This window comes from Pungitius pungitius, chromosome 4 (genome assembly GCF_949316345.1).
Source record: "Pungitius pungitius chromosome 4, fPunPun2.1, whole genome shotgun sequence".
Classification (NCBI taxonomy): Eukaryota; Metazoa; Chordata; class Actinopteri; order Perciformes; family Gasterosteidae; genus Pungitius; species Pungitius pungitius.
This window is the reverse complement of record NC_084903.1, coordinates 14,125,983-14,145,109: the sequence shown is the minus strand read 5'-3', so window position 1 is coordinate 14,145,109 and position 19,127 is coordinate 14,125,983. Positions and strand designations below refer to the sequence as shown.

Below are 19,127 nucleotides of genomic sequence, written 5' to 3'. Positions count from 1 at the left end.
GCGCCCCAAGCCACGACGACGCCGGAGCCGCACTGCTCGGCGCCCCCCGCCACGACGCACGGCCGCCGACCCGGCAGACCCCCCGAGACCCCGAGGCCCGGCCGCCGGCCCGGCAGACCCCCCGAGACCCCGAGGCCCGGTCGCCGACCCGGCAGACCCCCTGAGCACCCCACGCCTGGCCGCCGCCCCGGCAGGCCGCCGGACCTTAGCTGTCGGGTCCCCACCCTCCCTCCCCTTGTCTGATTTTTTCCGGTTCTGCTCCCCTTTAGGACCGTCTGGAATTCGGTCCTTGAGGGGGGGGTTCTGTCACGGTTTGGCTTCGCTTCCGGTTTTAGTTTGAAGTTTCATGTCTCTTGTGGTCCTGGGTTAACTTCACTTCCTGCCTTGTCTTGTGATTGCGTGATTGATTCCACCTGTGTCCAATCACCTGCACCTCCCTTGTGTATTTAAGCCCTGTGTGCCAGTTGTCCTTTGTCGCGTCATTGTCCATGTCTATGTATCCCTTGCCGTTGGAGCACGTTATTGTTTTCTTGTCAAGATTAAAGAGCACGTTGTTCGAGAACCTCTGCATTTGAGTCCTGCTTCCGCCTGCTCCAGCACCGTTCGTGACAAAACTATTAATCAATCTATAGTCAGCACACAAAGGGGGGAACGGAAGTATTACAGATTACATTTCTGGCACACAATACATAATACCAAATTATATGACTAAAACACACACACACAGGAGGGATTTGTGAAATATTACTTTTTTAACCACAGATGGTTCTATTGAATGCATGATAAGGTATGATACATTTAGAATTGTTTATTTGTCTAATTCAAAAACTCAATGTCTATGATAGTTCAACAATGAGGATACTGGACCATATGATGACTTGTTTGGTATCTTGAGAAGCTTTTTCTCAGAGGATTATTTTCTTCTGTTGTATGTAGTTAATTTAAGATACAAGCTACGAGCTTAAATTCATTAATTTAAGCAGGTATATATAAACATAAATTAGCTTTAGTCATTTCTTTAAATCTAATCAGAACCTCGCTCTGCTCAGAGATAATTCTACTGCTTTATTGTGAACTTCAATGTTCTCCAACGCTCAAATAATGAAACAAGAAATGCAGCTCATGCAGTATAAAATGCTTCTGTGCACGCAACCTGTCCTTTCAAATGTGGCTAATTGTTTTTGTCACTGGGCACAAAAGAAAAAATTAATTGTTAAACAGTAAGTCATTTCATAAGCTGAATGTAAAATGACAACAACAAAAAATCACCACCTCCCTGGTTTGAAATGTTTGTAAAAACACAACAAGCACTTGAGAGTAAAACTCCAGGGTCTTTGTGTTGTGCATTTCATTGGAAAACATCTGTGTCTGACGGGAGGTTTGTTGCTGAGGGTTGGACTATTGTTTATTCAACCTCCCTAAATCCCTCAGGGAATTCAGTGACAGATGAGTTCTGCTGATCAAGTGCTGAAAGTAATTTGCATTTTTATGCACTGCGAGCTTGTATCATTAGACAATGTTGTCGCCTGCAGGTCGTCAAAAGCTTTGCATGTAGCACACTTACATTTTGTTGGAACACAATGACACGGGTGCTTAAGAATAGTGGAGTGAAGGTTTGACTTATTTCACATCAGAGGTTAATGATTCATTGGTAGAGACAATTGACTGATTTTATTTAGTTTTATAAATATATATGAAAAAAATATAGTCACCATCATGGAGCACTGACTAGTATTAATGTTTACTAAAAAAATAAAATAATTTAATGTAAATGTGTGTAAAATATTAAAAATAATTGAATTAAAGAAATCAGCCTTACATTTTCAGTATTACAGAGGCGCTTCACTTTTTGATTCATAACTCCGCTCACCAAAAACATGTTGAGAAAACCATGACAAAATTCCTTTTGTTTTTTATGGTTGTACACTTGGTAATATACTATTCAGAAAGTCCTTGTAATGCTAGTAATGATGTCACATTCCATGGTTTTAACGTGAGGAAAGCATGGAGTAAAAAGACACAATCTCTGCTTGTGCAGAATCAGTTTAATTCTCCTCTTTTGAAATCAGCATCAAAATGATTCAGCGACTAACCCTCTGGAAAAAACAGTCACCGAGAATAAAACAGACTGTGAACGGCCCAGAGTCACAGCTCATTTAGTCTCGCTCCACATCTCCACAGCAATGTGTCAGTGCTGGAGAAAGGTCTGGCTGCACCCATTATCATTCTGCTTCAGGGGAAGAACCGCTCGGGCTTGTTTGAGTTTCACCAATCACAGTATTGCCCAGGATGCAGCAAACATGCTCTTACTAAATAGGAACTTGCTCTGGTGGAACACTTGCAAATTGGGAGGCGAGCAATGACCTAAAATTACCTGCAAAAGAAAAACACCCCTCAAAAAATGGACAGCTGTTAACTGTGATATGATTTTTACTGAGATAAAATACAAATATGATTAAATTATCGTTCACTTGAGGTGAAGCCTGCCTGAAACTGGGATACGGAGGAGCCAACTCGACCACAGTTTATTTGCTCGTCGAATGTGGTTCCTGCAGAGATTTAGCTCCCTCGACTGCACTATGATTGCATGAGCAAATGCAGCTGCTGCCGGATGATTTCACAGTTCATGGTCCGCAGGAACTCAGCCACTCCTCCTGTGAGAAGCTGCTCCATGGGAACAAACTGCAGCACCTGACTCTGACCCCCGGGCAGAGGATTCTTACCAGTTTCCTCTTCTCCTCTTAACATCTGACTCATGCAGTTATGGACATCGGTGAGAACGGGGAGCAGTCGTGCGGCGGCTTCGGGGCAGAAGCCTGCACACGCAAGCACTGCCCCGACTTTGCCGCAGGGGGGCGGACACCTGAACGTGACCACGCGAAAACACGCGTGCAGGCAGAGCACAACAGCCGCGGTGACACGGGTGAAGGCCGATAACAGAGGCAGCAGCAGCGCGTCCCCGGAGTTCAGTGTCTGCAGGGAGAACACAACACAACCCAGAAGCTGCTGCTGGTACAGCGGATGCCCGTCATGCAGCGTGCTGCAGCCTCCTGGAGGAGCCGACGGCGCTGCAGAAAAGGTTAAGACTAAATCCCCCAATTGGCCCTCACAGGCGTCCCACGCGGAGCGGCTGCCGAGCACCAAACACCGTCTCGGCTCTCCGTTCCCATCGAAGTCCGCCGGGACGGCGCAAAGACCCGCCACGTCGGACAAGACGGAGGCCGGGTGGAGCGCGTGGCAGGAGTCGCACGGGGGCGTGCGAGTCCAGTCTGCTGCCGTATGCAGCAGGGCTTCATTCACGCGGGTCAGCAATCCTCCGTCGCAGAACGCAGAGTTTCTGACGTCGGGCAGCGCAGCTCCGACGACAACGTACCACAGATCCTCCTGACAGCCGGACAGGGGTCCTTCCAGCGCGCAGCCTGACCCCGAGGCCTCGCTGCAGTGCGTCTGCACCCAGGCTGCGTGGCATCCTCTCTGGATGCGCTGCCTCCAGCTCAGGGTCTGCAGTTCCCTCCGCTCGTTGAAGGAGCCCGTTTGCTTCTTCTGGGCCAGCGGTCGGCCCGCCGAGGCGCCGCAGCAGGCGGGAATCACCGTGTTACGAGAGACCCACCGACCTCGTGGGAGGAAGTTCACCTACAAACAGATACTTCGGTTACTGTACGGACAAAGCAGTTAGCCAAAATGAACCCAAATGAAGGCCACTTAGTTGCACATCAGAGGTTTTCCATCATTTGCGAAGCTGTAATAAGGAACAGAGGGAAAGGCGCTACGTGGGTTTAACACTAACTGGTGTTACAAGCATTTTGTTACAATCCAAAGACGGCTTCTTCTGAACTGCTGATCCTTTCCAGGCTCATTTCTTGCGGTCTAGTGTCAGGTGTTATTAAGTCCATTTAGGTCAAGTACACATTCTAAAACCCATGCTACTACAAATTCAACTGAATTCAAAACTTAGACCCAAGAGCCTCAGAGCTTAATCTTGAAGCCGATGATTCACAAAAAAAAAAACCTGCTGATCGGCCGACCATTTAGAAAAGGTAAAGAAGAACGGCTGGTTCTCCGCAGACACCCTACCTGGAAGCGCTGCAGGTATTGCTGAGCCGTGCAGTCCCTGATGTGGTCGAGACGCTGCCTCTGCTCGCTGCTCATTCCTTCAAACAGCCGCAGGTTTTCTGTGATGGTCTCCACCTGCAGCGCGTGGAAGTACGAGCACACTTCTTCGTGCTGTTTCAGAAACGACTCCGGAACAAGCGCGTTCGGGAAAAGCGCCTCTCGGTCGGCCAGATGTGGCCCGTAGTTGCGGATCAGCTTGGCGAGCAGGGGCCGCACAGCTTCCTTGCCGTCGTAGTGCAGACACACAACGTACACCTCGGAGTTGCCCGGCTTGCTGGTGGCGGGCTTGAAGACGTTGACGGACCGGAAACAGCAGGTCAGCAGGTAGAGCAGGCAGACGGAGGAGTGCTCGTACAGGGTGAACATCTTCAGCACAAAGGAGCCGCCGGGGCTCAGGAGCAGCAGCGCGGCGGTGGCTTCGCAGTGGAGCAGCGACGCCACCAGCGCCTCCTGCTCGTCCGGCTTCTCCTGACAGTCGAAGCTGCCGTCTGCCGTCACCACGTCGACCCTGCGCATGTTGGCCACAAACGCCTGCAGCTCCAGCAAATGTTTCTGGATCATGACGTTGCCCGTGTTGTCCGATCCAAAGAACCACCAGGGCAGCGTGTTGGCGATTAAGCGATCGTCGGCGATTGTGGCGCCGCTGCCGTTGGCCTCGTGGTACGGGTTGAGGGTGTTGGCGGCCCAGCTCCAGTCGCAGTGGCGCGTGGACTCGCTGGTTTTGGTGTAGTGGTTCAGAGCGGTGATAAAAGCCCCCGGAGCTTCACACAGGTGGACCGTGTTCAGCTCTCCGTTCTGAAGAGCCTCCTCGGGAAGAAGGTCGAAGGTTCCCAGGATCTCAAAGAACTTGCACCAGGCCTGAGTGCAGATCTCCGCGTTGGCAGCAGAGCGCACGGCAGCGATCACCTTCCCGGCCCGATTGGTGGAGTTGGTGTGCTGATGCCAGACCTCGACGTTCTTGTCGCTGAGCTGGTTCTTGACCTCGTTCAGCGACGCCTTCAGGGCCTGCAGGCCCGGGTGCTCCTCCGCGCAGTGCCTCAGAGCGGCGTTGGGGTCGGGGACGCACCACTCCCCGCCAGAAGGTTTCACATATGTTCTGATTTTACTAAAAATACCTTGAATCTCAGTCAGTGTTTCGGGGTCGAACGTGTTGTTGAAGTGCTGCAGCTGGGAGACCTTCCTCCTGGTCCCGTCACCTGAGCTCATCCTCCACACCTGTGGAAGTGCGACAAGAGGAGTTTGCAATGTTCTGATTCAAACATCAGCCGCTTTGTGTTCTGATGTAATCCACCAGACAGATCAGTGTTTATGTGACTTGCTCACATGGCAACAGCAGTCAATCTGAAAAACTGCTAACATTTCACTGTGAATTATCCATTACAGAGGCCCGGCTCTGCAACCCTTCATTTTTCCTCTACACGCACGAGTGGTGTTGAATTACTTATGTCAACTCATTATGATGTGGCGCCCTCGGGCAGATTGTAAACACTGGTGATTACCTCACAAGGCCAGAGCTTCACCAACAATATCGAGAGGTTTTCTCGAACGCTTCCACACACAAAGTCTCCTCTAATGTATCTTATCCACACATGAATAGTACATGATGCAAGTTACATTAAAGGTTGTGATGTTGCAGTGTGGAAGACACATTCGGCTTTATGTCATGTTTGTAACCACTGTGAGTTTATAAATTATTTAATAATCATAATCATAAAAAGTAGAATTTTCTAAATGATTGAGGGGAGAAATGTCGAGACACATAGTTCAATGTTTGTTCAGCACATGGTGACTGAACAGGTCAGTATGTGATGGTGAAACTGTTAACTAGACCATCACTGTGTCCTGAAACCTGGAGTTTTACCAGTTTGCATAAATGCTGAGCAATTTCTAATTCATTACATTAAACAACATACAGTCAGAAGGGAATTAAGCCCATAACTGATCCTCAGCTCATGTACACATGATATGGAGGAACACTGGTCTTTTCAGGGTCATTTCTTGAATCGTCTGCAGTGACTCAGTGATGTTTGGCAAAATGTGGGCACATTCATCAATTACTCCTCATCAATCACATTGTTAAGCCCCACTTGTGTGTATTTAAAATCATTTGCTTCTTCTTCTAGCTGCTGTTTACATAAATGAACAAGAAAAAAAGCCTGATGAGACAGTTTAAGGATGAAAGAGATTTATAAAGGTGATCATGAGGTAAATTGAGATGAGCGTTAATTAAGTATGTCTAAATTAGCTCTGCATTTATCATCTCAAATGTAATTGTAAAGAATCTTCAACTGCAGCTATAGACAGGCTTTAAGTGAATTATGTATACACACACATATGTGTGTGTGAATATATATATATATATATATATATATATATATATATATATATATATATTTACACACACACACATATTTACACACACACACACACACACACACACACACTAATGAGTACTTGCTTAGTTATAGTGAAATTAGTGAGTAAAATGTTAAATATGTGTATAACTCATTTTTGGTTTTAAGTAATTGGTCAAATACGTAGAGTGTAATCAGCAAATAAAAGAAACGTTATCAACAACTTAAAAAGGACACAATTAGATCAATTAGTTAGACGTCACATTTTGCCAACAATTTGATGCTTGAAATGTAAAAATTGTGGCAACAATGAAGACAGGTTTCCTTTAAGCATAACTTGTTATATCCGGGTTCAAACCCTCCAGCTGCTCACGTCACGTGAAGCTGAATCACATGTGTGGTCATTAACACATGACTGCGTGTGTTTGAGGTGTGGGGACAATGAGGAGTTTGAACAACGTCGCGTTGAAACAACACTTGAGGACGGGTCCATTCTTTCTGACGCAGTGCGCGAGCTGTGTCTCCTAAAGTGCGCCACGAGGGACTTTACGGACCCTGTGTGGACTGAAGTCTCCCAGAGACAAACCCCCGCAGTGTGAGGAGGTCTCCGTCGATGAGAGAGAGACCGGGGGACAGTAAAAGTAGCTGAACACAAACTCACCGGACAATTGCTGCTGAAGGAGAACGGAGCCACGCTTTCCACGTGACTCACAATGACACTGCGCATGCGCAAAGCTGAGAGGGCATGGCTTCTCTTAAAGGAATATGTCACTTTTATTGCTAAAAAATAGACAAATTATTTTTCCATTAGCACGAATTCATCATTACTCTTATAGAGTTCATCCGTACCATATATGATTGAATGCTTTATTAATTAAATAATATTGCTATTTGGGAATTCTTATTTGCGGATATGTTTATTACATGATGATTTATTACACTACGAGTAAAGGTTTGTGTTAAACTATTTTAATTATTTTAACTTTTATCTATCTAATAAATTCAGAAGAATTTGAGTACTCTGAAATTTGCTTGTGTGTCCATCTTTCTCGACAGATTATCCACAGTGCACTGATCTGTGTCAGCATGTTATATAATTGTAAGAGCCCTCTACTGTATGAGCAGATGGAAACTTGTTTTAATGCCATGTTTGAATTGGCTTTACAAACTGTTTGTATCACTGCATTCACTTACCTCCCCATCAAATATACTACTCCGATATGCTGTTCAGGATGATTCCGTCTTTAATAAGAAATGTAGCTAAGTAAAGCAGGACACTCACAGAAGGAGTCTCATGCATAAATAATGAACCTTTGGGATATCCACGTGCAATTAAGTAAAAAAAATGGTGCGTTTGAGAATCTACTTAGTACTTTTCTGCAGCTATATTTTGAGAGCGGACCTTACGGTTTGATTGGAAAAAATATGCATGTAAAAAAAAAGATGTAAAACATGCCCTCAGGGTTAGGGAAGCTCTGAGTTTACAGCATTCATATCAAATGCACCAGCATATACCGTATCACAATTGAAATTAAAGAGATTGGAGGTTTTAAAGGTCGCGTGTGACTATGAAAATAATAAATCTGCTCTGCAAATGGGAAGAGAAGCTGACAGCGTGTGTACTCCATGTAGTGATTGATTCTTAAAGGGCAGCCACTTTCAGCCAGTTCCCTCAAGCATACAGTTCACTCTGGTCTCAACTAACAAACCAGCTGTATGACTTGTCCATGACACACTGTAAGTGTCCAGGCTGCAAAATCTTCCCTTTTCTGTTGTTTGCTTCCCTTTCTTTGGTTGTTTTCTCTCTGTCATTCCAAAGCTTAAACAGCACCAAATATATGAATAACTCAGCACACATACATTAACCTAATCGTCAAATTATGCACAGGTATTGTTGCTTCCCAGTTTGTGTTTCCTACTGACTTCAGTGATCCCCAAGTGCAACCCAAATGCCAAGAATTTGGTTTTGTTATTGAAATAACCATAGAACTATTGAATGGATTGCAATGAAATGCTGTAGGTTTTTATTATTACACTTTATATAGAATGAAATCTATGCAAAGAACACTTAAAAGGGGAAGCGGTGGTTATGCAAATATCAGTTTAAAAAAAAAAGGTGCATACGTTTAGGATACGGAGTTAAGTTCAATGCTGACATGGCTTTCTCAGTTTTAACTGGAGTATTCTCTCTATATGGAATCATTGGCTGTAACACACTGCATTGAATCTTTCTTTTCTAACAGAAATGTACTTAGTCCACGATTCCACGATAACGCACCTATTTTTCTTCAGCTGTTACAACCTGACACGTTCGTTTATTTTCTGAGATCCTCTGTGTTACAACTTTAGCAAATGATTACTATAACTTTCAAGAATGCTTCCACAACACGTTACTACAATTTCAAAAGACAGTTAAGATTTTAGCTTAAGCATATTTAATAAGAAAAGAAAAGTAATATTTATTAATCACATTAAAGAGGACCGTAGTTACTGTGGTCCTTTTTCTTTTATTTCAAGCATTGCATTTTTATTTAATTTCATCTCAAAAAATGTGAGTGCTGCAACCATCACTTTATTGTATTTGGATGGAAAGATAAAGGACAGTGGGCAATCCGCCCACACCACCAAGTCCAAGTTGACAATTCTGTGTGATATCAGGGAAGCCCAAATGCACGTGACAGGGAGAAGAAATGCATCATGCAGTCTCCCTGCTGTTTTATATTCTTCATTTGTATTCATAGTGATTTGTGTAAACACAAGCATATGATGACATAGTCATGTTCATGCAGCTTTTTCAGACCTGTGAATCCAATCATCTTATGTTGGATTTCACGTAGCACAATTTCTATGACGCCCTCTTTGGTTTGAGAGATAATAATTTCAACAAAAAAACGTGTTTCAGGGCAAGTGCTCTTTGAAAATTGTTTTTATTTTCAATATCACAGAAATATGCTGATATCAATTTCAGCGTAACTAAATATCTGTTCTATTAATTTTCCAATTATTCTAATCTTATTGGATGTGACTGGAGATCATTCAGTACATTTGTAATCTATGTAAAAAACATTGCAAGTAGACCAATAAGTTATCTAGATTGTAGAACACAATAATGTGTCCACAAAAGCTATTTAGCAAAAGAGATACCCTGAGACATTTCGAGCCATTAGTTTGCTCCTAATATTACAGGATTTAGCATCATCCTCATCCGCTACACCTTGCAGTCACACAAGGTGACAGTGGCCTCTCCTTCACCTGAGATCACTGCCACCGCAACAATAATCCCTCAGTATTCAGCCAGGAGGTCGAAGATTTGCTGTCGCTGCTTCAATAAAGGCCTGAGCAGCAAAGTGATGGACTCATGTTATCCCCATCACAATGATCTCAGCCTACTGGCCGTAACCTTGAAGGAAAACAAGGTCATCCTACATGTACACAACCATGTCATGCGTACAATTTATCGGCGTTACACGCAGTGATACAGTAACATCCCTCTGTTCGTTTGGTCCATTGAAATGCCGGCTCTCTGCAAATTAAACAGGAGCTTAATAGCTTTTTTCCATTCTGAACACAAAAGGCATCCAGATCACAATCGGCGTGACAGTGATTGTAAGAAGCGCACACACACACACTCACACACACACACACACACACACCGACAGAAACAGATTCATTCAGGACTCTGGCTGACGTTCTTATCAGAAACAATTAACATTTAAAAAGGACGTTGCTACAAATTGCGATTTCATTAATTAGGACTTTGAGCAGCCTGCATTACAAGTAATCTTTCAAAAACAAATTAGCTACAGGGGACAACTTAATAAGGGAGACTGGAAATAATTTTCACAGGCAGAGTAAACTGAAAAGATAATGTAATGTAGAGAACAATGGATGATTTTCAGACGAGTTGGTGGATCTGGCTTAAGGGTGGGCAGTGTTGGCTGGTCAGGGTGGTCCACTTCTTAATAACTCAACAATTAATAGATGGATTCAAATTTATGTTCAGACAGACAATCACGTTACCCTCAGCCTAAAATGTAATAACTTACTGACCTTTCTTTTAGTGTCACCATACGGTCAATGTTTCAATTTGTTTTCTGTTATTCTTCAACCTGTATTCCCATCTGCTTCAATTGTGCGTTGGGCTCTGTGCAAATTAAGAAATCCCATTACGTTTGTAGCTGATGCTTTTAAGTGACAAATAAGCATCAGAATGTAAGCATTGTCGTTGTGCTTGTGTGAGCATGCTAATGTTAGCTCATGTCACCACTCTAAATTCAGCCTCAGATTCAATAGCACGCCTGTAGACGCCTATTTGTATGGTATCACGCACAAATCCCCAGCTGATGTAAAGTCAAACAGTTCAATTTTGAATGTCTGAAACTAGTTAAACAAACAGAACTGAACTGAAACACTAAGCCCTTGGTACCTACATGTCCATTAGTTGTATTTCCCTGGACTGCTGAGATATCTTTGACAGGAAGTGCAGCTGTTAGATGCAAGGAGTTTGTGTGATTTTCAAGGATTCAGTGGATTCAGTGGGTTTAGCTGTTTGGCCAGCAGGTTGAAATATAATCCTGTGAGCTAAAGTAGAGTATGATAGTTTGAAGGTTTTCCCCTCAGGACATTATCACTGCATGAGATGACACATATATATGCAGCAAGCTGAAACATATACAGCCTCTGCGAGAGTTTCTAGAAATTCTATAAGCACACAGATAGCCACAGTCCCCATTTGGTGTGTGAATTCATACACAGATAACTAAGCCCCTGTGTGCAGTAAGCATGGCTGATGTGTTGCTTTCACCACACCCCTCCCGACAGAGATATAAAGGGTCCATTTTCCAGATTTAGTGTAAATCATTATTCACCACTACACCAAGACACATCCCTGAGCATGTGCACGCTCACAGAGGGTGTTACATAACTCCTTTAAACTGAAAGCCAATAAAGAATAAACAGCAATATTCAGCATACCTCGGCCATCAATCTGTCCTCAACGAAAGCTTCAGATGTAAATCCCTCGTATGATTCAGGCCACGTGGAGGTCAGAAGAGAAAAGCGGACTAAAATTGCAGAGGAAGGATTACAACCGTGCTCTTGAAAGAGAAATATATTTATACTAAAGTGTTATAATCTGGCACACACATAAACAAGCATTTCAAGGGCACACAATCCATCTATATACATTCAAAAGGGGCGGATGCCTTTGTTGGTAAAACCATGGCACTCCAATGTGAAAATGATACCCAGCACCATGATAACAATAATAAGAAAACTCTTATCTGTTTTTTCAAAAAGCAATTGTACACATTTACTGTATGAATGAATGACTATGCAGATAAATAAATAATTATTTTTGCAATACAATACTGCCCCCTGGCAGGGGTTTGCAAGCACAAAAAGGACTCAGCGATACAACACTGTGAGTGCTCATCTAATATACTAAAAGCATTTCATTGGTATACCAAATGAAATAACACAATAAATACCTATTTTTATTATAATATAAAATATCATATTTTTCTACACATACCTGAAAATGAAATGCTTAATATTTTTGTCATCTTTTTCATTAAAATGTAGGCATCACAAACAAGGAAATATTCTTATAGAGTAGATAATTCCATATCCAAGTCATGGAGGACTTTAGCAACAATCACGTAAACAACAAAAAACTACCTTTACAAATGCGACTTTCAGTTGAGCGAAAAACGCTGTGGAGTCAAAGTGAATCAGATGTTTCAGGTAGTTTACTGGTGAAAACAGTGTGACAATCATAATTTATCGCATAGGTCCATGATAGCGATGGTAGTGCTCTGTCCGAAGATGAAGGCTCCAACTACCACGGTTATTACTGCCCAAACTGATAAAATCCCCCTGCAAAGAAAAACAAGGGGCATCAAAAGAAAAACAAAAGAAAGTCTTCCAAAATGCTATAAGACAATATACTGTAGATGTTCCTCCTAACCTTTCAAACAATGGAGGCCTTACCAACCTTCCAGCCATATCTACTCTACAAAATAACACTTTCTCATCCGCTTTCTTTCTTTCCTGGGAGACGGCACGGTGAACTTGAAGCCACTTGCCGACTGATGACTTGCAGAACTGTTGTAACGGTTACTCTGCAGCATGTGACCTCACTGCCCTCTTTGTAAGACTAGCCACAGGTTTCTATGTCAACTGGTTTATTAGTTAATTTGCTAAAATTTCCAAATCATTTGCTTAAGATATTTCAAAGAAAAAATAATTTTGGTAAATACTTTAGATGAAATTAGAATTTACTGGCAAGGAATTATCACTTTCAAACCCATAATATAAGAATTCATTGTTTATTCATAATTCATTTTCAGCTGAGTTGGCTGTGAAGTGACTAAAAGACTTACAATACCAGTTTGATTTAATTAATTAATTGGAAGTGTGTCAGGTAACCATTTTATTTTCCCTCAGATTTGTACCAATTACAGTTTCCAGGAATTTACTTACTTCTTACTAACTTACTAAGGAATAAATATGAAAGTTATGGATGCGTAAATAGAAGAATGATTGTATTAATATTCTGTATTGACATGTACATGAGCCTGTAGGTCCTCACTCACCTGACTCTCAGAGTGACAGATTCAGTTTGCATTGTGAACAATAAGCAAAGACCTGTAGGACACAAACAACACTTTACTTGCACCTTTCATACAAGTGAATCCAACTCAGTGATTTTACAGGAGACTAATAGTTATATAACAAATTTAAAAAACATGTATAAATATAAAGCCACATACAGTCATCCTGTCATTAAAAACAAAGTTACATCCACACGTATGAGACGGTTGTTCACATACCAGGAAAAATAAAGATGAAGAAGGCACTGATTCCTCCAATGACACTGATGACCTCTCCCATGTCGGGCACGAACATGGCGATGAGGAGAGTGACGGTGATCCAGATCACAGTGAGAAATACTCTGCAGCGACTCTCAAACAAATGAGAGGCGATTCCTCGACGATTTCTTTGAATACGCAGCATCAGGTTCAGGATGACAGATCTGTCAAACACACACAGAAACAACATGTTAAGTCTTAACAAAAACTCACAGAATACAAAACAAACCAACTCTGCTGTCGCTTACCTGCCCAGAAGAAGAATAATAGGATAGATGGTGACAATTGATATTCCAAAAAGTAGTCGGGAGATGATCATGACCACATCATTTCCTGGATATGACATCAAAATATCAGAGGCAACCGCTCGTCCGAACGTCATGAAGCCGTACACACCTGGCGATGAGGGAGGGAGCACAATGTGAATCGCAGCTTCACAGGCAGAGAGGTGGACGCTTCAGAGTTGAACTCACCGGTCAGAGTGTAGATCAGTAGGCAAAATATCATGGAGACCACAGAGATGAGCACCCAGTGGGAGAGGTTCTGGTTCTCCATGCTGCTGTAAATTGCAATACAGGCTTCATGGCACTGCAAACACACACGGACGCCCAGTTACACTCCACCGTTTGGGGGACTTGTTTTTGGTCAGTTCTGCGGAGTCACGGTTGCTTTGATATTGGTATTCATGCTACAGTTATTGTTTGTGTATGTAAACAGAAGTTGGGGAGTCATTTAATATGGCCGTACTTAGTTAATTGTTAATCATAATTTATCATTTGACATGAAAAGAAGAAGAAATAAGAAAAAAATGATATTTTGAAAGGTATGCAAGGCTCCACACACCAAGTAGCAATAATAGCAACCCTTAATATCCGCTAAAATGTGGAACGCAAAGAAACGTCTCTCCAAACCCATTTCCTTCATCTCGCAGATGTTTTACAATGCAAAAACGGACAGTTACATAACAGCAGGAATACTGGTAAGAGCGCAAAGACCTCTGATGATTAAGACAAAAGCACTACGTGAAATTAAAATGATTTCTTCATTCTGCGCATGCTTGTTTAGTTATTTGCTTTTACTGGTTGGTGCTCCTACATATCAAATCCATCATTAAACCACTTAAATGCCAAACATAAAACCGACTACTTTCAGACTTAAAATCCTCATGTTGATCCAACCTGGAAACCAAAGCAGATGGTTGGCACGACACTGAACATTGAAGCCCATGAGCCCACACTGAAACAAAACACACACACACAAAAACACACATACACAAACACACATACAGGTTAACTGATGCACACAATTCAACAGCTGTATAAAAATAGATGTCAATGATGAACACACAAGTGCATCCTTTACAAACAGTACTACTGACCCTTGGCTGTGCTCTGGAGTTATTATTACATTGTGGTTCTCCACCATGTAATATTTGACAATCACTGCCACACACAGATACGTAGCAGCTAGGGTTCCCAACACACTGACAGGAGGAGAAAAACGTTAGAAAAACTATTTGAAACACTTTAATAGGAGTCTTATTTTAACATACGCTTATATATAATTATTATTATATATATAATATATTTTGATGTTCTATTATAAATGTTCATTTTTAAATGATGACTTGACTTGTTATGCAGCAATCACCAATCCAAATTGCTTGTATGAGCATAAATACTTGGCAATAATCCGTTTTTTGATTCTGACTGAATCACATCAGGATGAACACTTGACTGCATGTTATTGTAGGCACAGATACCTTGTGTATTTCTGGATGCCGATTTCCTTTGGGATGGAAAGGGGTAAGATGATGAAGAGGCACATGATGAAGAGGGCAAACCGCTTGTCGAAGTACCAGTGATACGGCATCTCTCCCTCACTGGACCCACTCACCGTCTCATACAAAGAAATACTTACTGGAAAAAGAACACGTCAGAGTCAGAATCAGAGAGTTTTTAACTGCTGCATGATGCAGACAGAGGAATAATAATAATTACATACCTTACATATTACATATTCATTCATTTTTTGTCTCCTGTTAAATGGTTGCAACATGATTATGTTGACGATTTTATTGAACATAAAGGATAATGAAAACCAGCAGTCATGCATACGTGTTTTAATCTCACTAGAGTTAAATTCTTTATCTCTACTGTGCTCAGTGGAAAATATTGGATCATTGATGGATTTTTTGGAAGTGTTGTGTTTGTAAATCCAATCAAGTGCTATGTTAAAAATTGGAACAGGACAAAAACATTATAAAGGGATTTGAAGCGTTTGAGATGGGACAAAAAACAAAGGGTGAAATAAAAAAATGGCATTGCTGCTGACCGTCACATGTTTCCATCCTAATTCTAGCTGGAATGGAAATTGGAGTGCGGATGATTTGTGGGCTGAGAGATTAATCTTTTGATATGGAAATGGCTTCTAAATTGATCACAAACTCCTAATAATATGAAAAACTAAAAGCATTGTACTGCAATACAACAGCAAATATTTTAAATCTTAACTTCTCAGCATCTTTTATTCACATATCTACACTCTGGTTGCATTTTGTTATATGTCTGATGCGCACATTTTCAAATACTTGAACGTGAATTTCTCATTCCTTGTTTGTGTTATATGTTATATATACTTGTCATGAATTGTAGAAATATGTAAATAATATCACATTTTGTTTTACATTTCTTTAGGGTTATTTATAAAAGCATCTTTTATGTACAAAAGTATTTCTGATTCTGATTTATTATTTATTAGATGAGAAAATGTGGAAAATAGTTTATCATCAATATCTGGAGTTAAGAGAGAGAGAAACAAGTCTTTGTCAGTGTTAAATACAACGTGAAATGTTTGGACAAGAGAAAGTCTTGTCAATTTAACTTGAACTTGAACTTTCAAATAAAGCCTTGTCCCAAGTTTACGCAGCCGTCTAGACAAGGATTTCTACAGGATTTCTTCGACCCTCTTTAATACCACACAGAAAACAATTTGATACTTTTCTAACGGCGATTCCTGGAAAGTATGTTGGAGAACCAGTCAGGACAATATGGCCGGGCTCATTTAATGTCAAATGCAACCAGTGCAATATTTTACTTTGATGGAAAAGCACACAGACCAGTTACAGACATTAAACAAGTGGTCCCTTTTTGAGTAGCAAGAGACATTTTAAACATTGTGAAAACAATATGACGTAATTCAGCCCTTACGTTTCTCCAGCTGGTCCTGCACCACCACCAGGAAGGCGACGCATATCATGAAGAGGTTGAAGCAGAAACAGACTTCACACAGTTGACCCACAGCTCTTCCACACACCTCTCTCACCACGTCCTGATACGTCTTCTGTCTGCTGACTGATGAGGCATAGCCCAGGATGACCAAGCCACTGATGAGGAAGACCAGCGAAACCTGCGGGATGGACAGCATGAACGCATCTCAGACCACGGGCCCCCAAAAAGGATCATTCTGCCATTTCCAATGTAGGTTGCTTTACATTGAATGCAGACTAGTTGTTTGTAAATGGAGGAAGACAACTCAAATTTGATATCATGAGCCATCCATGTCTCACTCAAGGAGTCCCTTGAGCCCGTTCTTGGAAAGTCAGATTCCAAACCTGTCTAGGACCCAAGCATGCGTACACACACACACACACACACACAAAGACACACACATTTTTGACCCTCAGCTAAACGGGAGGCTTCATTAGAGCTCACCTGTGAAAAAGATGTGCCCCTTTCACACCGGGGAGAGACTCAGGGGGGGGAGTGAGTCTCTACATACAATCTGCAGCCTAACAGCTACTAAACTCGCCCCCCCTCCTCACCCTCAAAAAAGCCAGTGAGAAAGTACGAAGTAAGAAATAAACAGATACAGGTCACGTGCGGTTACAAGTTCATAACAGTCCTATGAGCATGCACATCCATGCAGGGCCTTCAACCGGCACAACATGCATTAAACAGTATGTAGTTTGATCCTCACCAGCTCCACGCTGACGGCACTGGTCACTCCCCCCGCCTTCTGGAAAGCCCAGGGGAAGTTGAGCAGTCCGGCTCCGAGCGCGGACTTCAGCATGATGAACACCGCGCCGAACGAGCCGAGCCGCGGGGGGTCAGCGTGGGACGCGGACCGGGCCATCAGGCTGATGCTCTCGCGGGCCAGTTCCTCCATGGTCCTGAATGAAGCTCCCAGAGACGCACGCTGCCGGGAGGAGACGCTTTAAGTGGCACTCTTCTCCGAAGAACTTCAGTAGCTCTTCCAAAGTTCTCCAGGTGTTTGGTTCATCCTACTGAGTGTTTTTACATGTGACCCTGGTGAGTGAGGAGACCATGCAAATATATAGCCTACACCCACACACTACTCACGTGGCCTTATTGGACATTTTGAATATTAAACATTTCTCTCCGAGGTGACAAATTTCTCACTTTAGTGTGTATGTTTGCTTGTGTTCTCTCTCTCTCTCTCTCTCTCTTTGGGTCCCCCACCACACATCCTGTCATATAGTTTATATTAGGATCTCAAAATGAAGAAATAGCCCAAGGAACTCCAAGATAATAACCACATAATTAATAGTTATAAACGCCCTGAGTTTTTTCTGGCTGTTGCATGTTCAATCTTTCTGTCCACGTTGCCTGTTTACTTTTATACCCTCATATATCAAACAAAGGCATCAATCTGAGCTTACATGTGCTGTAAATATTAGAACTGACCAATAGTTGTTTACCTGAAAACATTAAAGATATTCTTCAAAAATAAAAATATCACATAGAAAAACATCAAAAGTAAAGTTTTTTTTCTTCTTTCTTCTATATATCTTATTCATGGTTGAAATGTATTTACAGAATCATATATGTGGAGTTGGTGCAGCGTGGAATGTTGTAGCATTAGTGCGTGTGAAATGAGGTTCCCGGCATGCGGATTGGGTGGAACAATCTGGACTTCATAATCTCAGTAGTGTTTCATGTTACATACCATCTGTTAGAGAACATTGGTCAAAATCGCTCAACACTGTTCTAAAATATCCCTGATTTCAGCCATCCGGAGGAATCTTTCTGAGAAAAAATCTAGTTTTGCTTTAATTTGGGGTTTTTGGGGCATGCAGGACAAAGAGAGGTTTGAATGAGCAGGACCCCCGATGTGCTCTGGGGACAATTCAGAGACTTAGACCTAGCTAGTTTTTTCTCTGGGCTGTTTTCAGAAACATCTCAGGTTTTCCCTTTTTTTAGACGCCACATACATTTTTTAAGTTACCCAAAATTCACATTTTATATTCTAACTCAAGGATATTGACAGACTGTCAAAAAGAAGATTTAAAGGACATAAGATGGGAAGTCGTAGTCTAATTACTGAAAGAAGCCACTGAGGATGGAGGATGGAGGTAGAGGTGAATAAATCAAACACAGGAAGCTGGTGTTCATGACCAGTGTTGAGTTATTTTGAAGTTATGTTTGTGACGTTTGTGAGGTGCTTTTCTTGAAAGTAGTTTAGCTATTACTTCTTTTGGATCCAACCATTGTGTTTTCCCTCAAACCTAAGCAAGAGCAATATTTGTACAGTTATTTGTCAGTATGTCAATATGAACAAGGGGGGCTTCACATCAACTTGCCTATTTTGGCAGACTAAGTAGAGAAAAAATAGACTGAAATGCATGACTCTTCATTAGTTAGTTGTCTTGAATTAACCTAAGAAAAATAAAGAAAAACACCTACTGTGAAACGTGGTAGCACACATAACTGACTGAAAATACAGACGTTTGTGTTTATAACTCTACAGGCATAAATGATCTTTAGAA

The 19,127-nt window shown here is 42.0% G+C and overlaps 2 protein-coding genes across 2 annotated transcripts; both read right to left on the bottom strand.

The window, feature by feature from the left end:
* Nucleotides 1-666: 666 nt before the first annotated feature.
* cmtr2 (cap methyltransferase 2) lies at nucleotides 667-7,282 on the bottom strand. Its single transcript, XM_037453237.2, has 3 exons — nucleotides 7,129-7,282; nucleotides 4,075-5,328; nucleotides 667-3,633 (listed from the first exon to the last, which is right to left on the bottom strand). Exons 1-3 carry the CDS (start codon nucleotides 7,192-7,194, stop codon nucleotides 2,578-2,580), a joined length of 2,376 nt encoding a protein of 791 aa, XP_037309134.2. The 5' UTR covers nucleotides 7,195-7,282; the 3' UTR covers nucleotides 667-2,577.
* Nucleotides 7,283-12,241: 4,959 nt separating this feature from the next.
* slc38a8b (solute carrier family 38 member 8b) lies at nucleotides 12,242-17,506 on the bottom strand. The gene is made up of 10 exons (XM_037451965.2): nucleotides 17,318-17,506; nucleotides 16,549-16,747; nucleotides 15,102-15,258; nucleotides 14,718-14,822; nucleotides 14,518-14,575; nucleotides 13,813-13,927; nucleotides 13,588-13,735; nucleotides 13,301-13,503; nucleotides 13,064-13,115; nucleotides 12,242-12,344 (listed from the first exon to the last, which is right to left on the bottom strand). The coding sequence occupies exons 1-10, from the start codon at nucleotides 17,504-17,506 to the stop codon at nucleotides 12,242-12,244; spliced, it is 1,329 nt and encodes a 442-aa protein (XP_037307862.2).
* Nucleotides 17,507-19,127: the final 1,621 nt, after the last annotated feature.

Coding starts and splice junctions, on each gene's coding strand:
- cmtr2 (XM_037453237.2), bottom strand. CDS start 7,194: ATGCGCAGTGTCATTGTGAGTCACGTGGAAAGCGTGGCTCCGTTCTCC. Junction 5,329..7,128: donor CCTTCAGCAGCAATTGTCCG/GTGAGTTTGTGT, acceptor GCACTTCCACAG/GTGTGGAGGATGAGCTCAGG. Junction 3,634..4,074: donor AATACCTGCAGCGCTTCCAG/GTAGGGTGTCTG, acceptor ATCTGTTTGTAG/GTGAACTTCCTCCCACGAGG.
- slc38a8b (XM_037451965.2), bottom strand. CDS start 17,506: ATGGAGGAACTGGCCCGCGAGAGCATCAGCCTGATGGCCCGGTCCGCG. Junction 16,748..17,317: donor GTGCCGTCAGCGTGGAGCTG/GTGAGGATCAAA, acceptor TCCATCCCGCAG/GTTTCGCTGGTCTTCCTCAT. Junction 13,116..13,300: donor CTTCATCTTTATTTTTCCTG/GTATGTGAACAA, acceptor TGTGTCCTACAG/GTCTTTGCTTATTGTTCACA.